Below are 21271 nucleotides of genomic sequence, written 5' to 3' on the forward strand. Positions count from 1 at the left end.
CGGATGGTTAATTTTTTGACAGAATTTTTACAGGTTATAAAGTTAGTAGGGGGGTTGGAAGAGCAGGTAGTCCAGTCAAGGTTAAAATCTCCAAGTATAATAGTTTCATCGCTGAAGTTGGTAGAGGTCCATTCAAGGATGTTTTCAATATTTTGGATGTTATTAGCAGGGGGCAGGTAGATCACTATAAAGATAATGGACATTTGATTATTCATATCTAGGCATGACACTGAAACTTCTGAGTTAGGGATATCAGGTGGAGTAGAGTTAAGTTATGCAAATTTAAGATTGTCTTTAAACAAAATGGCAATCCCACCACCACATCAAGATACTCAGTCCTGAGGGTGGTATAACTATTGGGAAGAAATTCTTCAGATTTAATATGAGGCTTAAGCCATGTTTCAGTAATGACAGCTATATCAAGGGAGTAAAGGGCAATAGCAGCATGAAATTCATGTACTTTGTTTATCAAGCTTCTGAGGTTGGCGTTAATGATGATAAGGTCAGAGTTACTTTTTTCAGTGGCAGGAGTTAGGTGTGGAGTTATTGGAGTTGTCAGAATGTGGATTTGTGGGGGAGGTGCGGTAGAGAATGGGGGAGGGTTGGGCCTGGATTAGGATGGATGTGACATTGAAGTTTAATATGGGTAAGGGAATGGGGGGTGAGGCATCTTAGTTTGGAAAACAGACTGATATATATATATATATATATATATATATATATATGTATATATATATATATATATATATATATATATATATATATATATATATATATATATATATATATATATATATATATATATATATATATATATATATATATATATATATATATATATATATATATATATATATATACACATATAGTGTAGTAGCAGAGCTGTGGAAAATATCTAAGAGAGAAAAGTGGAATAGCGGAGGTGTTCAAAAGGAATGGAGAGATGTGAACAGTGGATTTGTCATGATGCAGGTCCTCAATTACTGGCAAAGTAGGGCAAGGGCTGTTTGTGATAAGGTATGATTGGAAGGAGGTGGTATAAAGGGATAGGAGTAACAGAGCTAGCAGGACAGGGAGAAAGATGATAGGTTTCATTAGAGGCATAGTAAAAAAGGTAAATTGTAGTTAAGGTCAGGACTGATAGTCAGATTGTAGATAAAGTAAAGAAAATCTTATGTAGAAGAGTCTGAAAGGAGACTTGATGAGATAATGGATGAAGTGATATTGCAATTTGTAGGTGCAGCACTGACTGGAGGATAGGGAGAGGGGGAGGAGCCTGTCTAGGAATAAAGGAAATCGATTCTGGGGTGGGTGGGAATGGGGCTAGGGTAGAGAAGCAGAGTGAGGCCAAGCGCAGTGAGGGTGAACAGAGCAGGCAGCACTTGGAGCTAGCAAAGCGATAGCAGAAATGAGCCTGCAAAATAAAACAATCAGTATCAATGTAGACAATAACCAGGTAAGTCAGGAATAGAGGAAAAATAGTATAGGGTGGCTTTATGATCATTATCATCCTCTTTCGTCTGTTCCCGCTAGGGGTCACCACAGCAGATCACCTGTTTCCATTTCTTCCTGTCCTCTGCATCTTGCTCTGTCACACCAACCACCTGCATGTCCTCTCTCACCACATCCATAAACCTTATCTTAGGCCTTCCTCTTTTCCTGTTACCTGGTAGCTTCATCCTTAGCATCTTTTTCCCAATATACTCAGCATCCCTCCTCAGCACATGTCCAAACCAACATAATCTTGCCTCTCTGGCTTTGTCTCCAAACCTTCCGACCTAGGCTGACCCTCTAATATACTTATTCCTAATCCTGTCCACCCTCGTCACACCCAGTGCAAATCTTAACATCTTTAATTCTGCCACATCCAGCTCAAACTCCTGCCTTTTTGTCAATGCCACTGTCTCCAACCCATATAACATAGCTGGTCTCACTACCCTCTTGTAGACCTTCCCTTTCACTCTAACAGGTACTCGTCTGTCACAAATCACTCCTGACACTCTTCTCCACCCTCTCCATCCTGCCTGTACTCTCTTCTTCACCTCTCTTCCACACTCACCGTTACTCTGAACTATTGACCCCAAGTATTTAAACTCATCCACCTTCGCCACCTGTACTCCTTGCATCCTCACCATTCCTCTATCCTCCCTCTCATTCACACACATATATTCTGTCTTAGTCCTGCTGACCTTTATTCCTCTTCTCTCTAGAGCATATCTCCATCTCTCCAGGGTCTCCTCCACCTGTTCCCTACTCTCACTACAGATCACAATGTCATCTGCAAACATCATAGTCCACGGGGACTCCTGTCTGATCTCGTCTGTCAACCTGTCCATCACCATTGCAAATAAGAAAGGGCTCAGAGCTAATCCTTGATGTAACCCCACCTCCACCTTAAACGCATCTGTCACTCCCACCGCAGACCTCACCACTGTCACACTACCCTCGTACATATCCTGTACCACTCTTACATACTTTTCTGACACTCCTGACGTCCTCATACAATACCACAACTCCTCTCTAGGCACCCTGTCATATGCTTTCTCTAAGTCTACAAAAACACAATGCAACTCCTTCTGACATTCTCTGTACTTCTCCATCAACACTCTCAGAGCAAAGATCGCATCTGTAGTGCTCTTTCCTGGCATGAAACAATACTGCTGATCACTAATCATCACGTCCCTTCTTAACCTTGCTTCCACTACTCTTTCCCATAACTTCATGCTGTGACTGATCAATTTAATCCTTCTGTAGTTTCTACAGCTCTGCGCATCACCCTTATTCTTAAAAATCGGTACCAAAACATTTTTTCTCCATTCCTCAGGCATCCTCTCACTTTCCAAGATTTCATTAAACAATCTGGTTAAAAACTCCACTGTCATTTCACCTAAACACCTCCATGCTTCCACAGGTATGTCATCTGGGCCAACAGCCTTTCCATTCTTCATTCTCTTCATAGCTATCCTTACTTCCTCCTTGTTAATCCATTGTACTTCATGATTCACTATCCCTACATCATCCAACCTTCTCTCCCTCTCATTCTCTTCATTCATCAACCCCTCAAAGTACTCTTTCCATCTCCTCAACACACTCTCCTCGCTTGTGAGTATGTTTCTCTCATTATCCTTTATCACCTTTACCTGCTGCACATCTTCCTAGCTCAGTCCCTCTGTCTAGCTAATCGGTACAGGTCCTTTTCTCCCTCCTTAGTGTCCAACCTTTCACACAACTCTTCATATGCCTTATCCTTAGCCTTTGCCACCTCTCTCTTTGCCATGCACCTCATCTCCTTATACTCCTGTCTACTTTCTTCATCTCTCTGACAATCCCACTTCTTCTTTGCCAACCTCTTTCTCTGTATACTCTCCTGTACCTCCTCATTCCACCACCATGTTTCCTTGTCGTCCTTCCCCTGTCCAGATGTGATACCAAGCACCTTTCTAGCCGTCTCCCTTACTAGCTTTGCTGTAGTTACCTAGCTATTTGGTAACTCTTCACTGCCACCCAGTGCTTGCCTTAACTCATCCCTGAACTCCACCTCACAATTACCCTTTTTCAATTTCCACCACTTGATCCTTGGTGCTGCCCTCACACTCCTCCTCCTCTTCTTGATAACCAACATCATCCTACAAACCACTATCCTATGTTGCCTAACTACACTTTCTCTGGTCACCACTTTACAGTCTCCAATCTCCTTCAAACTGGCCCTCCTACATAAGATATAATACACCTGTGTGCATCTTCCTCCACTCTTGTATGTCACCCTATGATCCTCCCTCTTGTTAAAATACGTATTCACCACAGCCATGTCCATCCTTTTCGCAAAATCCACTACCATCTGACCTTCTGCATTCCTTTAATACCATACCTACCCATCACTTCCTCATCCCCCCTGTTCCCTTCACCAACATGCCCATTGAAATCTGCTCCAATCACCACTCTCTCACCCTTGGGTACAGTCATCACCACTTCATCCAATTCACTCCAAAATTTTTCTTTCTCATCCATTGCACACCCAACTTGTGGAGCATACGCACTAACAACATTCATCATTACACCATCAATTTCCAGCTTCATAAACATCACTCTATCTGACACTCTTTTCACCTCCAAAACACTCTCAGCATACTGTTCCTTCAGAATAACTCCTACGCCATTTCTCCTCCCATCCACATCATGATAAAACAATTTGACCCACCTCCGATACACCTAGCCTTACTCCCCTTCCATCTGGTCTCTTGCACACACAATATACCAACCTTCCTTCTGCCCATCATATCAGCTAGCTCTCTCCCTATACCAATCATGCTGGCAACATTCAAAGTTCTGACCCTCACTACCACAGTCCTAGCCTTTCTCCTCTCTTCCTGCCTTCGGCCATGTCTTCTGCCTCTCCTCCTCCTTCGGCCAACAGTAGCCCAATTTCTGCCAGCACCCTGTAGGCTAACAGTACTGGTGGCGGTCGTTGTTAACCCAGGCCTCGACCGATCCGGCATAAAAATTTTTCTTGGTGTCTGCATGAAATGTTTTGGTGATGTTTTATGCCAGATGCCCTTCCTCACGCAACCCTCCCCATTTATCCGGGCTTGGGACCGGCACAAAGAAATGCACTGGCATAGGGTGGCTTTATGATAAAGATGAATTAAAGAAAGTACTTGCATAAGCTTTTGAAAGTCAAATAAGAATTTCATGCACTAGTCTGTAAAAGTCCAAGGGAAAAGCCTGATAGTAAAATAGAGGTTCGAAGGTATCCTTTTGTTAGGGAATTATAAGCCCTGGGTCCAAATATGCTTCTGAGGAACAGGGTCGCCAAACTACAAGAAGTATTGCAGGGAGTCACTGGAGGGAAGTCTGTTAATCTGAAAGAATGAGTGAATGTTGAGAGTATGACAAGAGTTTTGGCAGATTCATACACTTATTCTGTGATTACTCATATTGATGTAGATGCAATCATTATTAAACTGCATAAAGAGTTGCAAGAATGTTTAATGAGTATATACATCACCAAAGAACTCTTTGATTATTTGTGGGTACAGCACCCTGTAATGCCTGTACTTCATGGTCTACCCAAAATACACAAACATCCAACTGTACTACCTATGAGACTGATTGTGTTGTTTAGGGGGTGGTTTACTGAAACCCACTATATCAGCCTTGAGAAAATGATCAAATCAGTGCTTGAGAAGACTGCTACAGTCCTAAGAGACACCAAATACTTTTTGACATCTTTTTATCAATGTTGTGATGAAATGTCTTCTCTTTCAGGAGTAACTTTAGTGATGTCAAGTCATTATCCACAGTACTACCAAATGACATTGGCCTACTGTATGTGAAGGATTTTCTAGTGACCTATTCAGGTACTGCATCAGGCAAAATGAACTTTATCTGTTTGTTTATTGAATTTCTTTTAAACAATGTTTTTCTATTCAATGGCAAATACTATTTACAGAGATTAAGGTAAGCCATGGGCACCTCTTGCGCCAACACTTATGCTAACATTGTTTTGGTGCATTGGGAAAATACTATAGTACATGTTGGTAATAAGTTTTCTGAATATATAAAATTTTACCACTCAACTAAAAACCAAGCAATACACGAAAACCACCAAAAAGGAGAGCAGGAACTAGATGCACACAGGTTTATTCTGGTACCTCGGCTTCCACAGCCTTCAAAGGAAGGCTGTGGAAGCCGAGGTACCAAAATAAACCTGTGTGCATCTAGTTCCTGCTCTCCTTTTTGGTGGTTTTCGTATATAAAATTTTATCAACATTTTGTAGATGACATCTTTTTACTATGAAGAGGTACCCATGCTCAACTTGAGGAATTTGTTGATTTTTTGAATGCCTCTACTTCTTTTCTGTCATCAATCTCTGACATTGAATTTTTAGATGTTTGTATTTATAAAACTCCCAATGGCAAGTTTGCTTCCAGCTTATTTAGAAAGAATTGTAGAAGGAACCACCTATTCCACATCTTGGATATGTATATAAAAACGTAATAAAAGGGCAAGGCATGAAGATTTCACATTTGGAGTGTATGGATAATGACTCTGAACATCATTTATCTGAGTTTAAAAGTGATCTTTTGTCTACTGGTTACACTGAGGATGAGACTGATCGATCACTAGCCTATAGTGATATTGATAGGGCAGGAAGACTGAGACCCTATTTTTCTGCACCATGAATAACTGATAATACAGTCTTCAACAATTGTTTTTCTAGAATAGGTAACCTCTATTTTATTCTTCAGATGCTAAGGCCATTTGTGATATTTTTAAACACAATTGGCATATACTGCTAGCAGATGAATAAATTAAAAAGATGGTGGGTTTACAACCTTTAAAACTCAAGTTTCTTTTAAAGAATAAGAAATCTTTAAGACAGATGCTATGTTATGGGGATAGTAGAACTGACAATATAGTGAGGTCAAAACTCAGAATGCATGGGTACACATGAGTGCATGGATTTTAATTATTGTAAATATATTGATAGTAATGCCCATTTTTTCGTACATCCTTCTACAGGTAAAACATGTCATTTTAATAATCTTTTTGCTAATTGTGGTACCAGAATAGGTGACATCATTAACAAAACAGAGTGAACTTGGGTTATTATTTTGCAGGCAGATAAAGGTCATGGCTTGAATGATTGTATACATTTGAAACTGCATCTTAAGTCATGACCATTGTTTAGGTAGTTTTGTCTTTTTATAAATGAGATCATGTTGTCACTGCTTTTGTATAATTTGATTTGTCTGTTAAGGACTTTTAAATCTTTTTTTTTTTTTTTGATTAGTTAAAGCTTTGTTCAGGCTGGATTTTGACTGTATACAGTGGATATAAAAAGTTTACACACCCCTGTTAAAATGCCAGGTTTTTGTAATATAAAAAATAAAACCACAATAAATCATTTCAAAACTTTTCCCATCTTTAATGTGACATATAACCTGTACAATTCAATTGCAAAACAAACAAATCTGTTAGGAGAAAAATATAAAAAATAAAAAAATGTACGATATGCTGGTTGCAAAGTGTGCACACCCTTAAACTAATACTTTGCTGTGTGTGCACACCCTTAAACTAATACTTTGTTGAAGCACCTTTTGATTTAATTACAGCATTCAGTCTTCTTGGGTAGGAGTCTATCACCATCGCACAGCTTGACTTGGCAATATATGCCCAGTCTTCCTTGCAAAAGCACTCCAAATCTATCAGATTGCAAGGGCATCTCTTGTGCATAGCCCTCTTCAGGTCACCCTTCAGATTTTCTATTGGATTTAGGTCTGGACTCTGGCTGGGCCTTTCCAAATCTTTAATTTTCTTCTGGTGAAGCCATTCTTTTGTTGATTTGGATGTATGCTTGGGGTCATTGTCATGTTGAAAGATGAAATTCCTCTTCATCTTCAGCTTTCTAGTAGATGTCTAAAGGTTTTGGGCCAAAAGTGACTGGTATTTGGAACTATTCATAATTCCATCCACCTTGACTAAAGCCCCAGTTCCAGCTGAAGAAAAGCAACCCCAAAGCATGATACTGCCACCACCATGCTTCACCATGGGGATGGTGTTCTTTTGGTGATGTGAATTGTTGTTTTTGCACCAAATGTACCTTTTGGAATTGTGGCCAAAAAGTTCAACCTTGGTCTCATCAGACCATAACACATTTTCCCACATGCTTTTGGGAGATTTGATGTATTGTTATGCAAATTTTAGCTGGGCCTGGATGTTTTTCTGTGTAAGAAAAGGCTTCCATCTTGCAAACCTATAGTCCAGACATATGGAGAATACCGGAGATTGTTGTCACATGTAGTACACAACCAGTACCTGCCAGAAATTCCAGCAGCTCCTTCAGTGTTGCTGTAGGTCTCTTGGCAGCCGCCCTGACCAGTTTTTGTCTTGCCTTTTCATGAATTTTGGAGGGACATCCAGTTCTTTGCAATGTCACTATTGTTCCATATTTTCTCCACTTTTTGATGACTGTCTTGTGTTCCATGGTATATCCAATGCTATGGAAATGTTTTGTATCCTTCTTCTGACTGATACCTTTCAACAATGAGATCTCTTTGATGCTTTGTAAGCTCTCTGTGAACCATGGATTTTTCTGTAGCAGGCAACTGAGTTAATGTCAGGAAAATCCTACTAGGACAGCTGAATTTTATTTCTCAGAGTCTCTTTAACTGATTGCAGGTGTGTACCCAAGAAAACTGAATGCTGTAATTAAATCAAAAGGTGCTTCAACAACATAATAGCTTAAGGGTATGCACACACAACAAAGTATTAGTTTAAGCGTTTGCACACTTATGCAACCAGCGTATTGTACTTTTTTAATTTTTTTATATTTTTTCTCCTAACAGATTTGTTTGTTTTTCAATTGAATTGTACAGGTTATAGGTCACATTAAGGTGGGAAAAGTTTTGAAATGATTTATTGTGGTCTCATTTTTTATATCACAAAAACTTGGCATTTTAACAGGAGTGTGTAAACTTTTTATATCCACTGAATGTTTTATATGGGTTCCTGTCAGAATATCGAAATCCTGAAATCTCAAAATTCATATATGATCGAAGTTTAAGAATTCTGAAATTCTGAACGGAGATCTGCATACGGCGTGGAATGGGAGATTTCCCTTTTCCTAGCTGTAGTGTGATCTCAGAATTGGTATATTTAAGTAGTGGGGGGTGTTTACATTTTTTTTGGGGGGGATTTATTTCAGAATTTCAATATTCTGAAGCATTGATCATATGGTCTCGATCATATGACATTTGATGTTTTGGAATTTCGAGATTCTGAAGTGAATCCGTTTTTATATATATATATATATATATATATATATATATATATATATATATATATATATATATATATAGGTCCCCTTCAGATGGTTGAACTTTTAAAAGCTCTACTTTCATAAGGCCAAGACCATACGATCAAATTTTTAAAAGCTCGACCGGTCTGAATGGGGATCTCCATAGAGCACTGAATGGGAAGATTTCCCTTTACTGCAATGCAGTGAGATCTTAGAGTTGGTATATTTAAATAGTGGGGGTGGTGGGTTGGTGGGGGGTGCAGCCCCGCAACATGGTGGGTGCAGGGGGGGGGCTTGTACCCCTGCTAGTACTGTTTAAGTTTTCTTTTTATTTCTTTTTTTTTCACATTTTTTATCATTCAAATGTTCGTTCGAGCATTTGGATGTTTGATTATGTGAAGTAGAACCATATATATATATATATATATATATATATATATATATATATATATATATATATATATATATCGAATGCGACTGAAGCATTTTAACTATAGAAGGACCTGAGGAAGCACAAAAATTGGCATGAAAGTGCTTGCCTGTGTTATATACTTGTTTTGCATTTTAAGTTATTTTATAATAAATAACATTTTACCTCCACCCAGTTGTGCATTTAGCCATCTTGGCCTTCATTTATCTTTCTTATTATTGTATTATTTTGTCTTAGTTGCGAAATTTAGCCTCCACCACAAGGTCAGTTTGCTTTTATTATACTCCTCGATAAGTGCTTGAGGTGACCTTTGGTAAGTGTCAGTGACCCAAGCTCAAGAACACAACATTGACAGCTGTTTTCCATAAAAAAATATATATATATATATATATTGCTGGAATAATTTCCAAGTGTACGCCAGCAATGCTTCGCTTCTGTTGAGAGATTTCTCCCTTCTTTGAGTTGATGTGATCATGAAATTGATTTTATATATATATATATATATATATATATATATATATATATATATATATATATATATACACACACACACACACATATATCTGGGGGTGTGAGGCCTTGGGGAGGTCATAAAGGCTTGCCACCTTCAACAAATGATTAAAATTTATTTATTCACCCTTCAGTGTTTCAGACATTAATTTTCAGTATTTCAGTTTCTTGGCATTGTGGAAATTGATGTTTCATAGTTTAACCATCTTGCAGATAGGAAGGTGATGGAGAATTCAATAGAAAAGTGAAGCTGCTAAATGCAAGTGGATTTCATGTGGAAATTAACATTAAGTGAACTTTGTATTTATGCACTGTTTATGTATTTTGCCAGAGATGAGAGAAGTGAGAATGTATGATGAACAATCTGCCTAACCTTAATATTACATTGAAATAATTTATTGTTTTTTTTTCTTTGAAGAATGAATAAGTAAATTAATGAATGAAATACTGAAATTATGAAAAGTCATGAAGGGAAAAGGTGTTTAGAAATCAAACCTATAGAGAATGACAGATTTGCAATTTTTTTAAACATTTTGAGTAGTTTGTTTAGTTTGCTGTGATGTTTGCAGTGCACTGCATTCGATTATTTAATCTTATGCAATTTACTGTCTTGCAAACAGAAATGAAAAGTTAACAATAAAAGTTGTGATTGTTTAAAAAGATACTGAAGGATGATGAAGAATGATTACTGGATGTTATTAAATAATTGTGAGTGACTCAGCATTGCAATGGTTAGGATTGCTGGCTTATATTGCTTAGTTCTCCTGTTTGATATTCAGCTGTGGCCATCTTCTGTGGAGTTTTCATGTTCTCCCTGAGTCTGTGTAAGTTTTTGACAGGTGATCTAGTTTCCTCCTAAATCCCAGAGACATGTACAAACACTGGTGATCCTGTAAACTTCTAAAAGCTGTGTGTAATGTGTCTAATGTGTGTGTGTTGTATGTGTGTCCATCCTATAACAAACTGGTGCCCTTTGCAGGATTAATTTCTCTGTCTTGTGTCCTTTGAGTATCAGGATAGTCTCTTGCTGTCCAACAACCTTTAACTAGTTTAATCAGGAAATCAGAGAATACACCCAAACAAAACAACTCAATTAATGTGGAATCTGTGTTTTAAGGCTGACTGTTACAGAAACACCCAGATTAAGGAACTCAATCAAATTTTACTATAAGTGTACAGGTTTAGTGCTGTTGTCTTAAGGGCATACTATAAATATTAAATGGATTTATAACGGAAATAAAAGAAAATGTACCATAAAGTAATGTGTCAGCTATTCATTGTTTAAAATCATATTTACCTTCCTTGATTAAAATGCAAGTGAGACTTCGTTTGAGGAATGTTTCTTTGATATAATTTTACTTTTACATTTTAATAAAAACACCTCCAGATGTCCAAAAGGGGGATCCTTGTGCCCTGCAAATGAGGTATGGGGGTTCTGTATATCAGTATGGTAGCTCAAGGTGATCACGGTAATCCACTTATCTATTAACTGGGGCAGAGTCTAGCCCACATGAACACTTTCAGACTCAGTCCAGGAATGCCATCTTGTTAAGTGTCTTGCTCAGAGTCACAGAGTAGGCAAGCCATAGGCCATAGGAAGCAGCTTATTAATAGCTGCTATCCTTAAACCTCCCCAATAACTGCCATAAGGAAATGGAATAATGTTGTTAAGTCAGGAGATATAACTACATTTAAATGAATGAGATGGGTAACAGGAAGGCAGAAATGATACTTTTATCAGGTAAATCGGGTTTTCTGAGAAATGGGGACTGACTGTATTTAGAAAAAAAAATCACTGGCGTGCCAGCATGGAATATAAATAATACTTTTATGTCAGCTGTATAATCTTCAAAGTATCCTTTGATTGTGGCTGAATGGAGCATGAAAGAATGATTGTTCTAAAAAGCTAGTAAGTATGCTGCATATCCAATGATTTCACTAATACTCAAGTGCTACTTCTGAATTCATGATGGGCTAAAAGTAAACAACAGTTAATATCTGGCAAAAATGTGAACCCCGGAGAACCATTGTAACTGGCTAAGCTGAAGTGGATCTTTTTTCAGTGAGGCAGCATGAAACAAATTAAATGTCTGACATAAACTATGAACCGATTGTTTTTCTCCAGCTCATCCTTTGCCCCCACATGCAAATCTTGGCAATGTACATATGTTTAGCTCCCAAATACTTCCCCCTTTCAAAGTGCTGTCTGTAATACCATGTGTGATTCTGCAAGCATTGACTATATGGCATTTTTGTCCTGCAAATGGCAGCATTCAAATTATCTTAAAGCAGAAACTTAACAGGTGATTTTTGCAACTGCTTGTATTTATTTTTCTTTTGTTGATGGAATGATAAAAAACTGACATTTGCCAACCATGATCAATATTTCAGCTCAAGTGATGAAATGTTATGACATGGACTGAAAACACTAACTAATAGTATTTAAAAAATTATATTGAATCTGCTCTTTAAGGAAGAAGTTTCACTGTTTTTTCTTTTTTCTTTTAGTTTCTTACTTGTTAAACAATGTGCCTTGGGAAAGTCTATTCATTTTTACTTAAGTTTACTTGCCGTTTAGGACCTGATTTGAGTTACTATTTGCTTTGAAGGCTTTTTGATGAAAGGTCAATGCCTCATGCAATTTAATGAGTTAGTCCAGGAATTCATTATATTCCTTATTCATTTCTACTAATTGTCATTTCATTCAAAACGGAATGTGTCCTTGGAAGTATCTCCAATATCTGTTTAGTCATTCTTTGCAGGAGGCACATACCACAACAATTTTAGACATAAGATTTTCACAAGTCGAACATCTTTTGCGTGTCCTGATTATAACTGTTTGGAATATTATTTTGTGTTGAACTTTAAGTATGCTTGTAGTGAGTCTAGGATGATAAAACACTATCCTATCTGCTATAAAAGTGAAAAAAATGTCAATAAATCTTACTTATAGTTCCATATTTACTGTTAATTTAAAATTTCTGCAGATTTTTTACTAGCATGCCTTCTTTCACTCATGTCATAGTGGGGGTTCCTCATTAAGATTTAGAAAGTGAAGCATGGCATATTAGACTTTTGTTTGTCGATTTTTTGTCTGGTTTTAATGCTATTGAACCACATGTATTAATTAATACATAGGTTACAAGAACAGTTTGACCTGGGTCATAACCTTATGGGTTGGACTTGGGATTTTTTAATTAATAAAACACAGAGTAAGAGTACATAAAACCTTATCAGATCAGTTTTATTCTTTGACTGAAGCACTGTGTTTTCTGCCCTTTTGTTTGTTTTGTACACAAATACACATAGAAGTGTATATGAAAATAGAACAATTTAAAATATGCAGATGATGCTGTCATAGTCAGCTCAAAAATGAAGAGGTGAGTCATGATCCAGTTATTAAAGATTTTGTAGACTGGTGTGAGGATTCTTATATTCAGATAATGATTTCAAAGACCAAAGCTATGATAATAGATTTTAGGAAACATGTTCATGGGTTTGATGCAACAATTTAAAAAAAATAGATGGTAGAATGTATACAATCTTAAGTATTTAGGAACTATTATTGATTCAAAGTTGAATTTTGATGAAAATTGAATAATGGTATGTAAGAAAGGACATCAATGACTGTTTTGTTTGCAAAAACTGTCACAGTTACATATAGATAAAAGTATTATGGTTACGTTTTACTGTGTGTTCATTGAATCGATTTTTATCTTTTTCTCCAGTAGGTTGGTATGGAGCTCTGTCTATGAAAAATAGGAATTCATTGAATCAGATTGTAAAATGGTCTAGTAAATTGATTAGCAAACAACAAATGCGTCTTACATCTTTATATTTAAAACAGTTAGAAAGAATAACTAATTCAATCGTAAAAGATGTGCCACATTCATTATGTCGAGAATTTCAGTTACTTAGGAAAGAGGTATATGTTTCCAAGACATTAAACAAAAAGATATAAGAACAGTTTTGTTCCAGCAGCAATTACATGTATGACTAATAAGAATATTGCATCTTAAAAGAAGTTTTAAAATTTAAATACATCCTTAATTTCAGAACCTTAGCACTTTTGCACTTTTTGGTTTAAATTGAGTGCAATACTGTCTGAGTGGAAAAATAGTAGAATGTTGAAGAATGTGCGATATATATTGGAGACCAATTTTTCTTTTCTTTTTTTAAATAGGTGTTAAATGTTGAATGTTTGTTGTGTTTATAGTTTTTTTTTTCTTTTCATTATTGTATTTATTGTATTTATGTGAATGATGAATGTTATGTCTGGAACCATGCTTAATCTTGTGACTGCAAAAATAATTTATTTACGGGTATGAATAAATGGAACTGAAGTGAATTGAATTAAATTGAACTGAACTGAAATTGAATAAACTTCTGTCCTGATGGTGGTGTAAAGATATCTCTTCATCTTGCTTGCTCACTATGCACAGATTTTAGGTTATGCCATATTGTCACTTGATTTTAATCAGCTGGTATCTATCAAGTAATGCAAGACAAACTTGCTACACGAAGATGCAGCTTTTTCTTTCCCATCACATTCTGCTTTAACCCTAGGATCTCTACATCTGCAATTTTCTGTCCAGAACACTTGTTTATACTTCATAGCTTTTAAATATTCCAAACAGATTGTCTTAAATATTCTGCATCACATTGACTACTGATATAGCATCAAACTTCCTTTGTAAAAGTTAACTTCGACTTCAGATGTTACCAAGTTTCTTTCAGAATTGTTTATTGATGGAAAAGTATTCATACTATTTTATGAGTCATTAACATTTTCTTCAGCTCAATGCACATTTTTCTTCTTTACATGTCTGATTTCTATGACATTGCCTTAAGCATTGATAATCCATTTGAATATAACACTTCACTTTAGCAAAATTTATTTTCAAAGTGGCATCTACGTAGTCATGATTCTGGTTATCATCTGTGCCATTTTTCAGATATATTAAATAGTGTGGTTTATTTGTGTACCAGCTTCTGCAAAGTTGTTTCACTATTTTATTTATTTTATTAATCTAATGCTTTAACATCTTTTTCTGCCTCTTCAATGGATAGTCCAATATATCTAATGCTTTACTAGAAATGCAGTTCTGGAAAGTCTATGACAGCAAATGTTTAAGCATACTAATTTTCATGTCATGTCTAATTTGTACAGCATTACCTATATTTTCAGTAAACATCACAGTGTTTGGATAGCTTCAATTTCATAAATATGAACACTTTCCATTTATGTACTGATCTCATATATGGCATCTGAAATTTGCAGTTATCACCAAATACTTAGGTAATAAATAAAGCTGCAAAATATTCATTACATTGTAGCCTGCTTATTGGATTCATTGAGTTAAATTAGACAGCAATGCACTGTTTTTCTTCAGTTAAACATTCATAACTATGATCAGTGTCTTTGTGACGTGCTACAAAAATATTGTTCTAAGCATTAACTATGCACCTGTTTTATTCTAACCACTCATTTAAAATGTGCTCCTTTCCTCTTTAGGTGAATTCTCAACTTAATCAGCAGTTTCTACACTTTGATGCAGCTGACCTTTTGTATTTTCTCCATACTCCTTTCTTTCTCAGGGTTCATGCTGCATTTTCCCATTTCATTTTGGTATTTCTGATGAAAGTTTATTGACAAAAATGTGCTGCATTTACTTCAAATGCCATGTCATAGCCTTATGACCTTTGCTGTTCCTTGACTCATTCATACCTTTATAAAATAAATATATACTCATACGAACAAGGTGAACACACTCTACATTATAAGACACAATCATATACACTGTGCCTGAAAGATACATTGCTGTAGAGGCAAACTGCAACACTTTACAAAACCGAAGCCTTCCTAACCTCTTTTTCCTGAGATGTGTGTGGTAATTTTTTCAATGACAAGGTGTCTGCCTTTCTCTAAGAGAACATGTATACTTTTTATCATGGCTTACATTTTCTTTACCTTGACCAGTTTATTGAAGTCCTTGATTTAAACATCTTTTTCATTGTTTTTGGACCTACCACCCTTGCTATGTTGAGTGCAAAGTGACATGGTTGCATATTGCTCATTACTCACAGTATACCATGTCTCTGTAAATATAACAATGCCTTGATCATCTTCCATTATAAAAACCTATACTTTCTGGGCTGTGTCAGAACAATTAGGCTAGAATATATTTCTTAATATCAGCTATGAATTTATCTGCAAGTGAAAATTAGCTGCCTCAACACTTATTTTCCCCTTTCCAAACCTATCATTCTGGGTTATAACCGAGCTATAAATGTAAACAGCTAACATATACCATGTTGAAGTTTGTATAAAATAGAATTGATTATAACATTAATATTAAATCAATAATTTAATATTTAAGGAAACATTGATAAAAACATATGAGATTGCTGTACAGCAGAAAAATCAGAAACAGACTTACATAAGTTCATAGTAGTGTAGTAAGGGCATGCATTGCAATATTAGTCTTCTGAAACAAAAATAAAATGTCCATGAGTAATTTGTTAGCTGGACTCTCCTTATTTAAGGATATCTTGGTGCTTGATGAACACTTTAAAATAGTCCCACATTCTGTATCCACTCCCTCTCTAGGAATTCAAAAACATGAAGATAGCTCTTTGCATATCCAAGCTGGCTCCTCTGTATGCAAAAATCCAACTGGGTTGCAGATAGGCATGCTGAGATACTTGGATGGCATACTATATCCTGCTCCACTCTAAAATGGATCTTCATTTGTGGGTTGACAAGATCCAGGATTAACAAGATGGAGTATCACAGTATTTGGTTCCTTAATGTGTATATCACTACAGCAGTCCTTCAGCAAAGCCCTTTCAGACTCAGTCTTCCTATGTTAGCTAATTGGAGTTCATCTGAGACTGGAAAAGAAAAATGAATCAAAATCTGGAAGTCTAACATACTGAATCAGTTCTCCGGCAGTTTACATATTCTTCTAACAGTAGAGATATGCTTTAGAATTCCTTTGTTCTGTCTCTGCAGTGTGTTGAGTCCAGCTGTGTACATATGATTTCTTTATTTTGTTAGCCATTGAACCAGTTGTTTTCCTTGTCACAGTTCATAGGCTCATAGGTCGGTACTAGGCTATCGGCCCAAGGGCCTAAGTAAGCCTAGCCAACAAAGTTCCCTGGCTTACGCCAACCCAAGAAAGTTAATTTCCTGTGCCCCTGTCAAGCAGAGCCACAGAAGTGATCCCTGGGGTGTATTTCCTATTTCCCATTCACTCATCAAGAGTTTTCTTGAAGACTGTTAATGAGGAACTTTGCTTGACATAGATGGGTAGCTTGTTCCAGAGTATGGGAAGTCTCTGGGACAGAAATCTATCCCTCCAGCAAGTCCTGTTTATTGTGGTAACAAGATTTAGGTCCCTAGAGCATGTAGCTTGGAGGGATTGGGATTTCATTAGGTGTAGCATGTCCAACAGCTCTGGGTTTGACATAGCTTTATATGTTAGGCAGAGATCATCTTGGAGTAGGCGATATGCTACAGAGTAAAACTGAAGTTTTTTGAGATGATCAGTGTAGGGCATCTGTTTGAGGCCAGTAATTCTCTTTGTGAGGTACTTCTGTGGCCTTTCCAGCTGCTGCAGATGTCTTGTAAGCTACATTCCAAAAGGGGCATTGTATTCTATAATGGGTCTAATGAGTGTTGAGTAGAGGGGAACAATGACTTCTTTTTTCCTGGATGAGAACCCTTTTGTGATGAGGTGTGCCATGTAGAAGGATTTCCTGACTACTGTGGCAATGTGATTATCAAAGACGAGACTACTGTCCACCTGGGTCCCAAGGTCTCTTATCACACATTCGGTGTTAAGAAGACTGCCACCTATGTGGTAGTTCATGGGTACAGCATTTTTACCAAAGGGGATGACAATGCACTTTTTGGCATTGAGCTTGAGGCCATGGCTCTGACACCAGGCATCTGTCTCAGTGAGGCCCTTCTGTAGGATGTCCACATCATTTGGGGACTCGACTACAGCTCCTAGTTTGCAGTCATCTGCGAACTTCATTAGCCAGAGGCCTTCTGTGTTAGCCTGTACTTCAGAGAAGTAGATACCAAACAGGAGAGGTCCCAGGACTGAACCCTGTGGTACTCTACTTGTCACTGGTTTAAAGTCAGATTTGGAGTCTGCAACTTTTACAGTGTGGGTTCTGTCAATGAGCCACTTGGCAACCCATCTTGTGACATAGGGATTTATACCTAGTTTAGTGAGTTTAGCTATAATTCCAGAATGGGGGATGGTTTTGAAAGCCTTGGCGAGGTCAAGATAGGCTGTGTGAACCACCTTGCCCTCATCTATGGCTTTGGTGACTACCTCAAAGAGGTCAACCAGGTTCAGGAGGCAAGATTTGCCTTTCACAAACCCGAACTGGGTCAGGTCCAGAGTTTGGAGGTTACCACTGTCTTTGTTTATGAATTCCATGATGATACATTCCATGGCCTTGCAGACCAGGCTCATCAGGTTAATAGGGCGATAGTTCCCAGGATCAGTGGTGGCTCCCCCTTTGTGGAGTGAGATAACTGTTGCTGTGCGCTATTCACTGGGCACAAAGCCTGACTTGAGGCTATGATTGAACATGGTGCTTAGGTAGGGAGCCAGTTCGTTCTGAAGTTCGTGTAAAATGCAGCCTGGGATGTTGTCCGGTCCCATGGATGCTGTGTTTTTGGCTTTAGAGAGTGCTGCTTTTATCTGTGAAGTTGTGATTACAGGGACTCTGCATTCTTCCTGTATAGATATGGGCCCTTTAGGGGGTGAGAGGGGGGTAAAGTTAGCACTGAGACTATCTGCCAGGATGTTGGCAATATCAGTTGGTTCTTTAATTTTTGTGCCATTGTGCTGTAACTCAGAGCAGATCCAGGTGTTGCCATTGAGATTCTTGGCATAGCTATAGAATGCTTTGTGGTTGTCTTAGAATCAGTGGCAATCTTGTTTTCATAGCTAGTTTTCGAGGATCTTATAAGGGATCTCAGCTTCTTGCTGAGGCTGACCTGGGAGCTCCTCCACTCATGGGATTTTACTCTCTTTTGCAACAATTTCTTCCTTCTGTTGTAGAGTTTGTTTATGGCAGTGGACCACCAGATTGGCTTCCTTTTTTTGGAGGATAGCATCTTGGTTTTGTTTGGGATAGCACGATCCATGCACTTGTGTAAGTGCTTATAGAGTGCATTTGTGTAGGATTCAGCAGTCATAACTGTAGTGTCCATCTGCATGGGTGTCATGAAGTTCACCACTTCTGTCTTAAGAAGCATGAAGTTGGGTTTGGAGAAATTTTTTACCATGGTTTCCTTAATGGGGGGTGGGGGCCAGATGTGGATATCTAGGGTGATTAGCTTATAGTCAGATCTGACCAAAGAGGAGTTGACTTCAGGTGTGGAACACCGGTCACTCATGTTGGTAATGACTAGGTCTAGGATATTGTTGCCCCTGGTGGGGGTGTGAATAAGTTGTCATTAATTCTTTGACTAAAAATATATCGTGGGATAGAGGAAGGGGTACAGTCTGTGGTGTCTTTATTTCCTTTTACATCCTGTGAGCAGCTCTTTTCTGACCACTTCACACTTTAATGTCTGAGAAGCAGAATTGTGTTCAGTTTTTATGTATCGGGCTCTGAAGTCTATGCCTGTTGTTTGCATTTCTGTCTGTGGCACTCTTTTAACTGAAAACAGACACTGCACAGATGTTAGGCAGATGTCCAGAAGATGAGGCCCTGTGTTTCAGTCTAAAAAAAACTCAGCTGATATCTCCCCTGTGATTGCAATGGTATATTCAGATAATGCCAGAGTCAAAAGCCTCTAAAATCAACACTGCAATATCTAATTTTTTATAATTTTAAGAATAACCCTTCTGGGAGGGATTTGTGATATAGCATCTAAGCTGTAGTGTTGTTGCTTTCTTTAGTATGTAGTCTGAAGAGCATCTATCGTTGTCTAATTCATAACGTTTAAGCAACAGTGAATGTCAGCTGCTGACCTAGGTGGTGCTACTCATTTTCAACATTTTGCTATGCATTTTCTGACTAGGGTCAACATTAGTCAAAATAATTCCTGAGAAAAGGGGGGTGGGGTCATGTGGAATAGGAATACTCACCAACCTGATGATGGTTATTATGAAAATATCTACACCCCAAAGTTTCCTTGCAGACTTTTAGGACCTCATGCCATACATCTCAACTTCCTAGCTTAAGAGTTCTAGACAAAGCAAAAAATAATGATAGAACAAAGAGCCAAGATTAGGGACATGTTTTGAAAAATGCTCTCATAAACTTAGAAATTTTCCTCAGTAACAGGTTTTGCACTAGCATTCATTTTCTGAAGGATATGAAATTTGAAACTCAAATATATCTCATTATTTAGTGAGTGTGATCCTCAATGGTTTGCCAGAAAACCACCAATTTTATGAGGTACAGACCAAAAATGTGAGGCAGAAATCTGGACATTCTTCAAATTCTAGACATTTGAGAGGTATATATCATGCCATAGTATATCCACTTGAGGGCATTTCACAAAATTATGTTTCCAAGAGCCTGGTGCAGAGTCAAAGTATCTCTGACTTCTGTTTTGGGATTGAGGGAACATCTTACTAATATATTTTTGCATAAAAATGGTTCAAAAATCTCCAGGAAAAAAATGTTATTGCTTGCATGATGGAGTGAATGTAGGAAGCATCAAAATTATATCTTACATCAAGAGAGCTCTTTTCGGGAATATTTCTCCCCATGTCTCCAAGTAAGGGTGGTGATGTTACTGGTTTAGTCTCAGATTATTCTCTAGCATAGAGTGGGAGAATTGTCCACCCACATGAACCATCTGGGTTTTCTACAGATTGTTACCATTAGGGAGGAACCTATGGAATTTAATGTTTCATATTCACTTATGAAATTGAAAAGCCCAGGAAAGCTACTTGCTAAACTTATACAGGCTCCCCTTTTAGTTGGGGAAGGACATAAATCATCTCAGCTTCTTCATGCAAACTCTGCACCATTCATATTGGCCTCCTTCTGCCTTCATTTAATCTATTTTTCTGTAGATGGATACTACAGAACGTCATATAATATTCCAGACAGGGTTTCACCAACAGTGTTTCTGCCTAGCTGAACAGAGGTCTAATTGCTTCCTCGGTTCGACTAGGTATTCCTCTTACAGTGTTTGTCATTTTCTACTTTTCCTTTTGGCATAATTCCCTATGAGTAATGCCCTCACTCAGTGACCTTTTGTTTCTCAGGTGCATTATTTTGCACTGAATGCAAGCTGAAAGCATTCTCGAAATTTGCCAAGGGTCTTTTAATAATTTCCACCTCTTTTAAACTAACCCTTTTACAAGCATTGGTGTCATGTACCAAAAGGCATATTTCCAGGCTCTCTGCACTGTAAATATAAAAATGTAAAATATGAATTATAAATTCTGTTACAGCACAAGGTTGTACATTCTAAAAGCTTTTAGATTTGTAATACATTGTTTGTACAAAAGCAGTGACATAGTTAAATAAGGTATGTTTC

General features: G+C 37.5%; 1 protein-coding gene across 1 annotated transcript in view; it reads left to right on the forward strand.

The window, feature by feature from the left end:
- The first annotated feature begins 382 nt into the window (after positions 1–382).
- LOC122810584 (uncharacterized protein K02A2.6-like) overlaps positions 383–21271 on the forward strand; it is a 52865-nt gene continuing 31976 nt past the window's right edge. Inside the window, 1 exon segment of the mRNA XM_044082161.1 lies at positions 383–502. Within this exon segment, the coding sequence (XP_043938096.1) occupies positions 383–502 (120 nt within the window).

Source organism: Protopterus annectens, chromosome 9.part0, assembly GCF_019279795.1.
Source record: "Protopterus annectens isolate FY-2018-M chromosome 9.part0, PAN1.0, whole genome shotgun sequence".
In the NCBI taxonomy this organism is placed as follows: Eukaryota; Metazoa; Chordata; order Ceratodontiformes; family Protopteridae; genus Protopterus; species Protopterus annectens.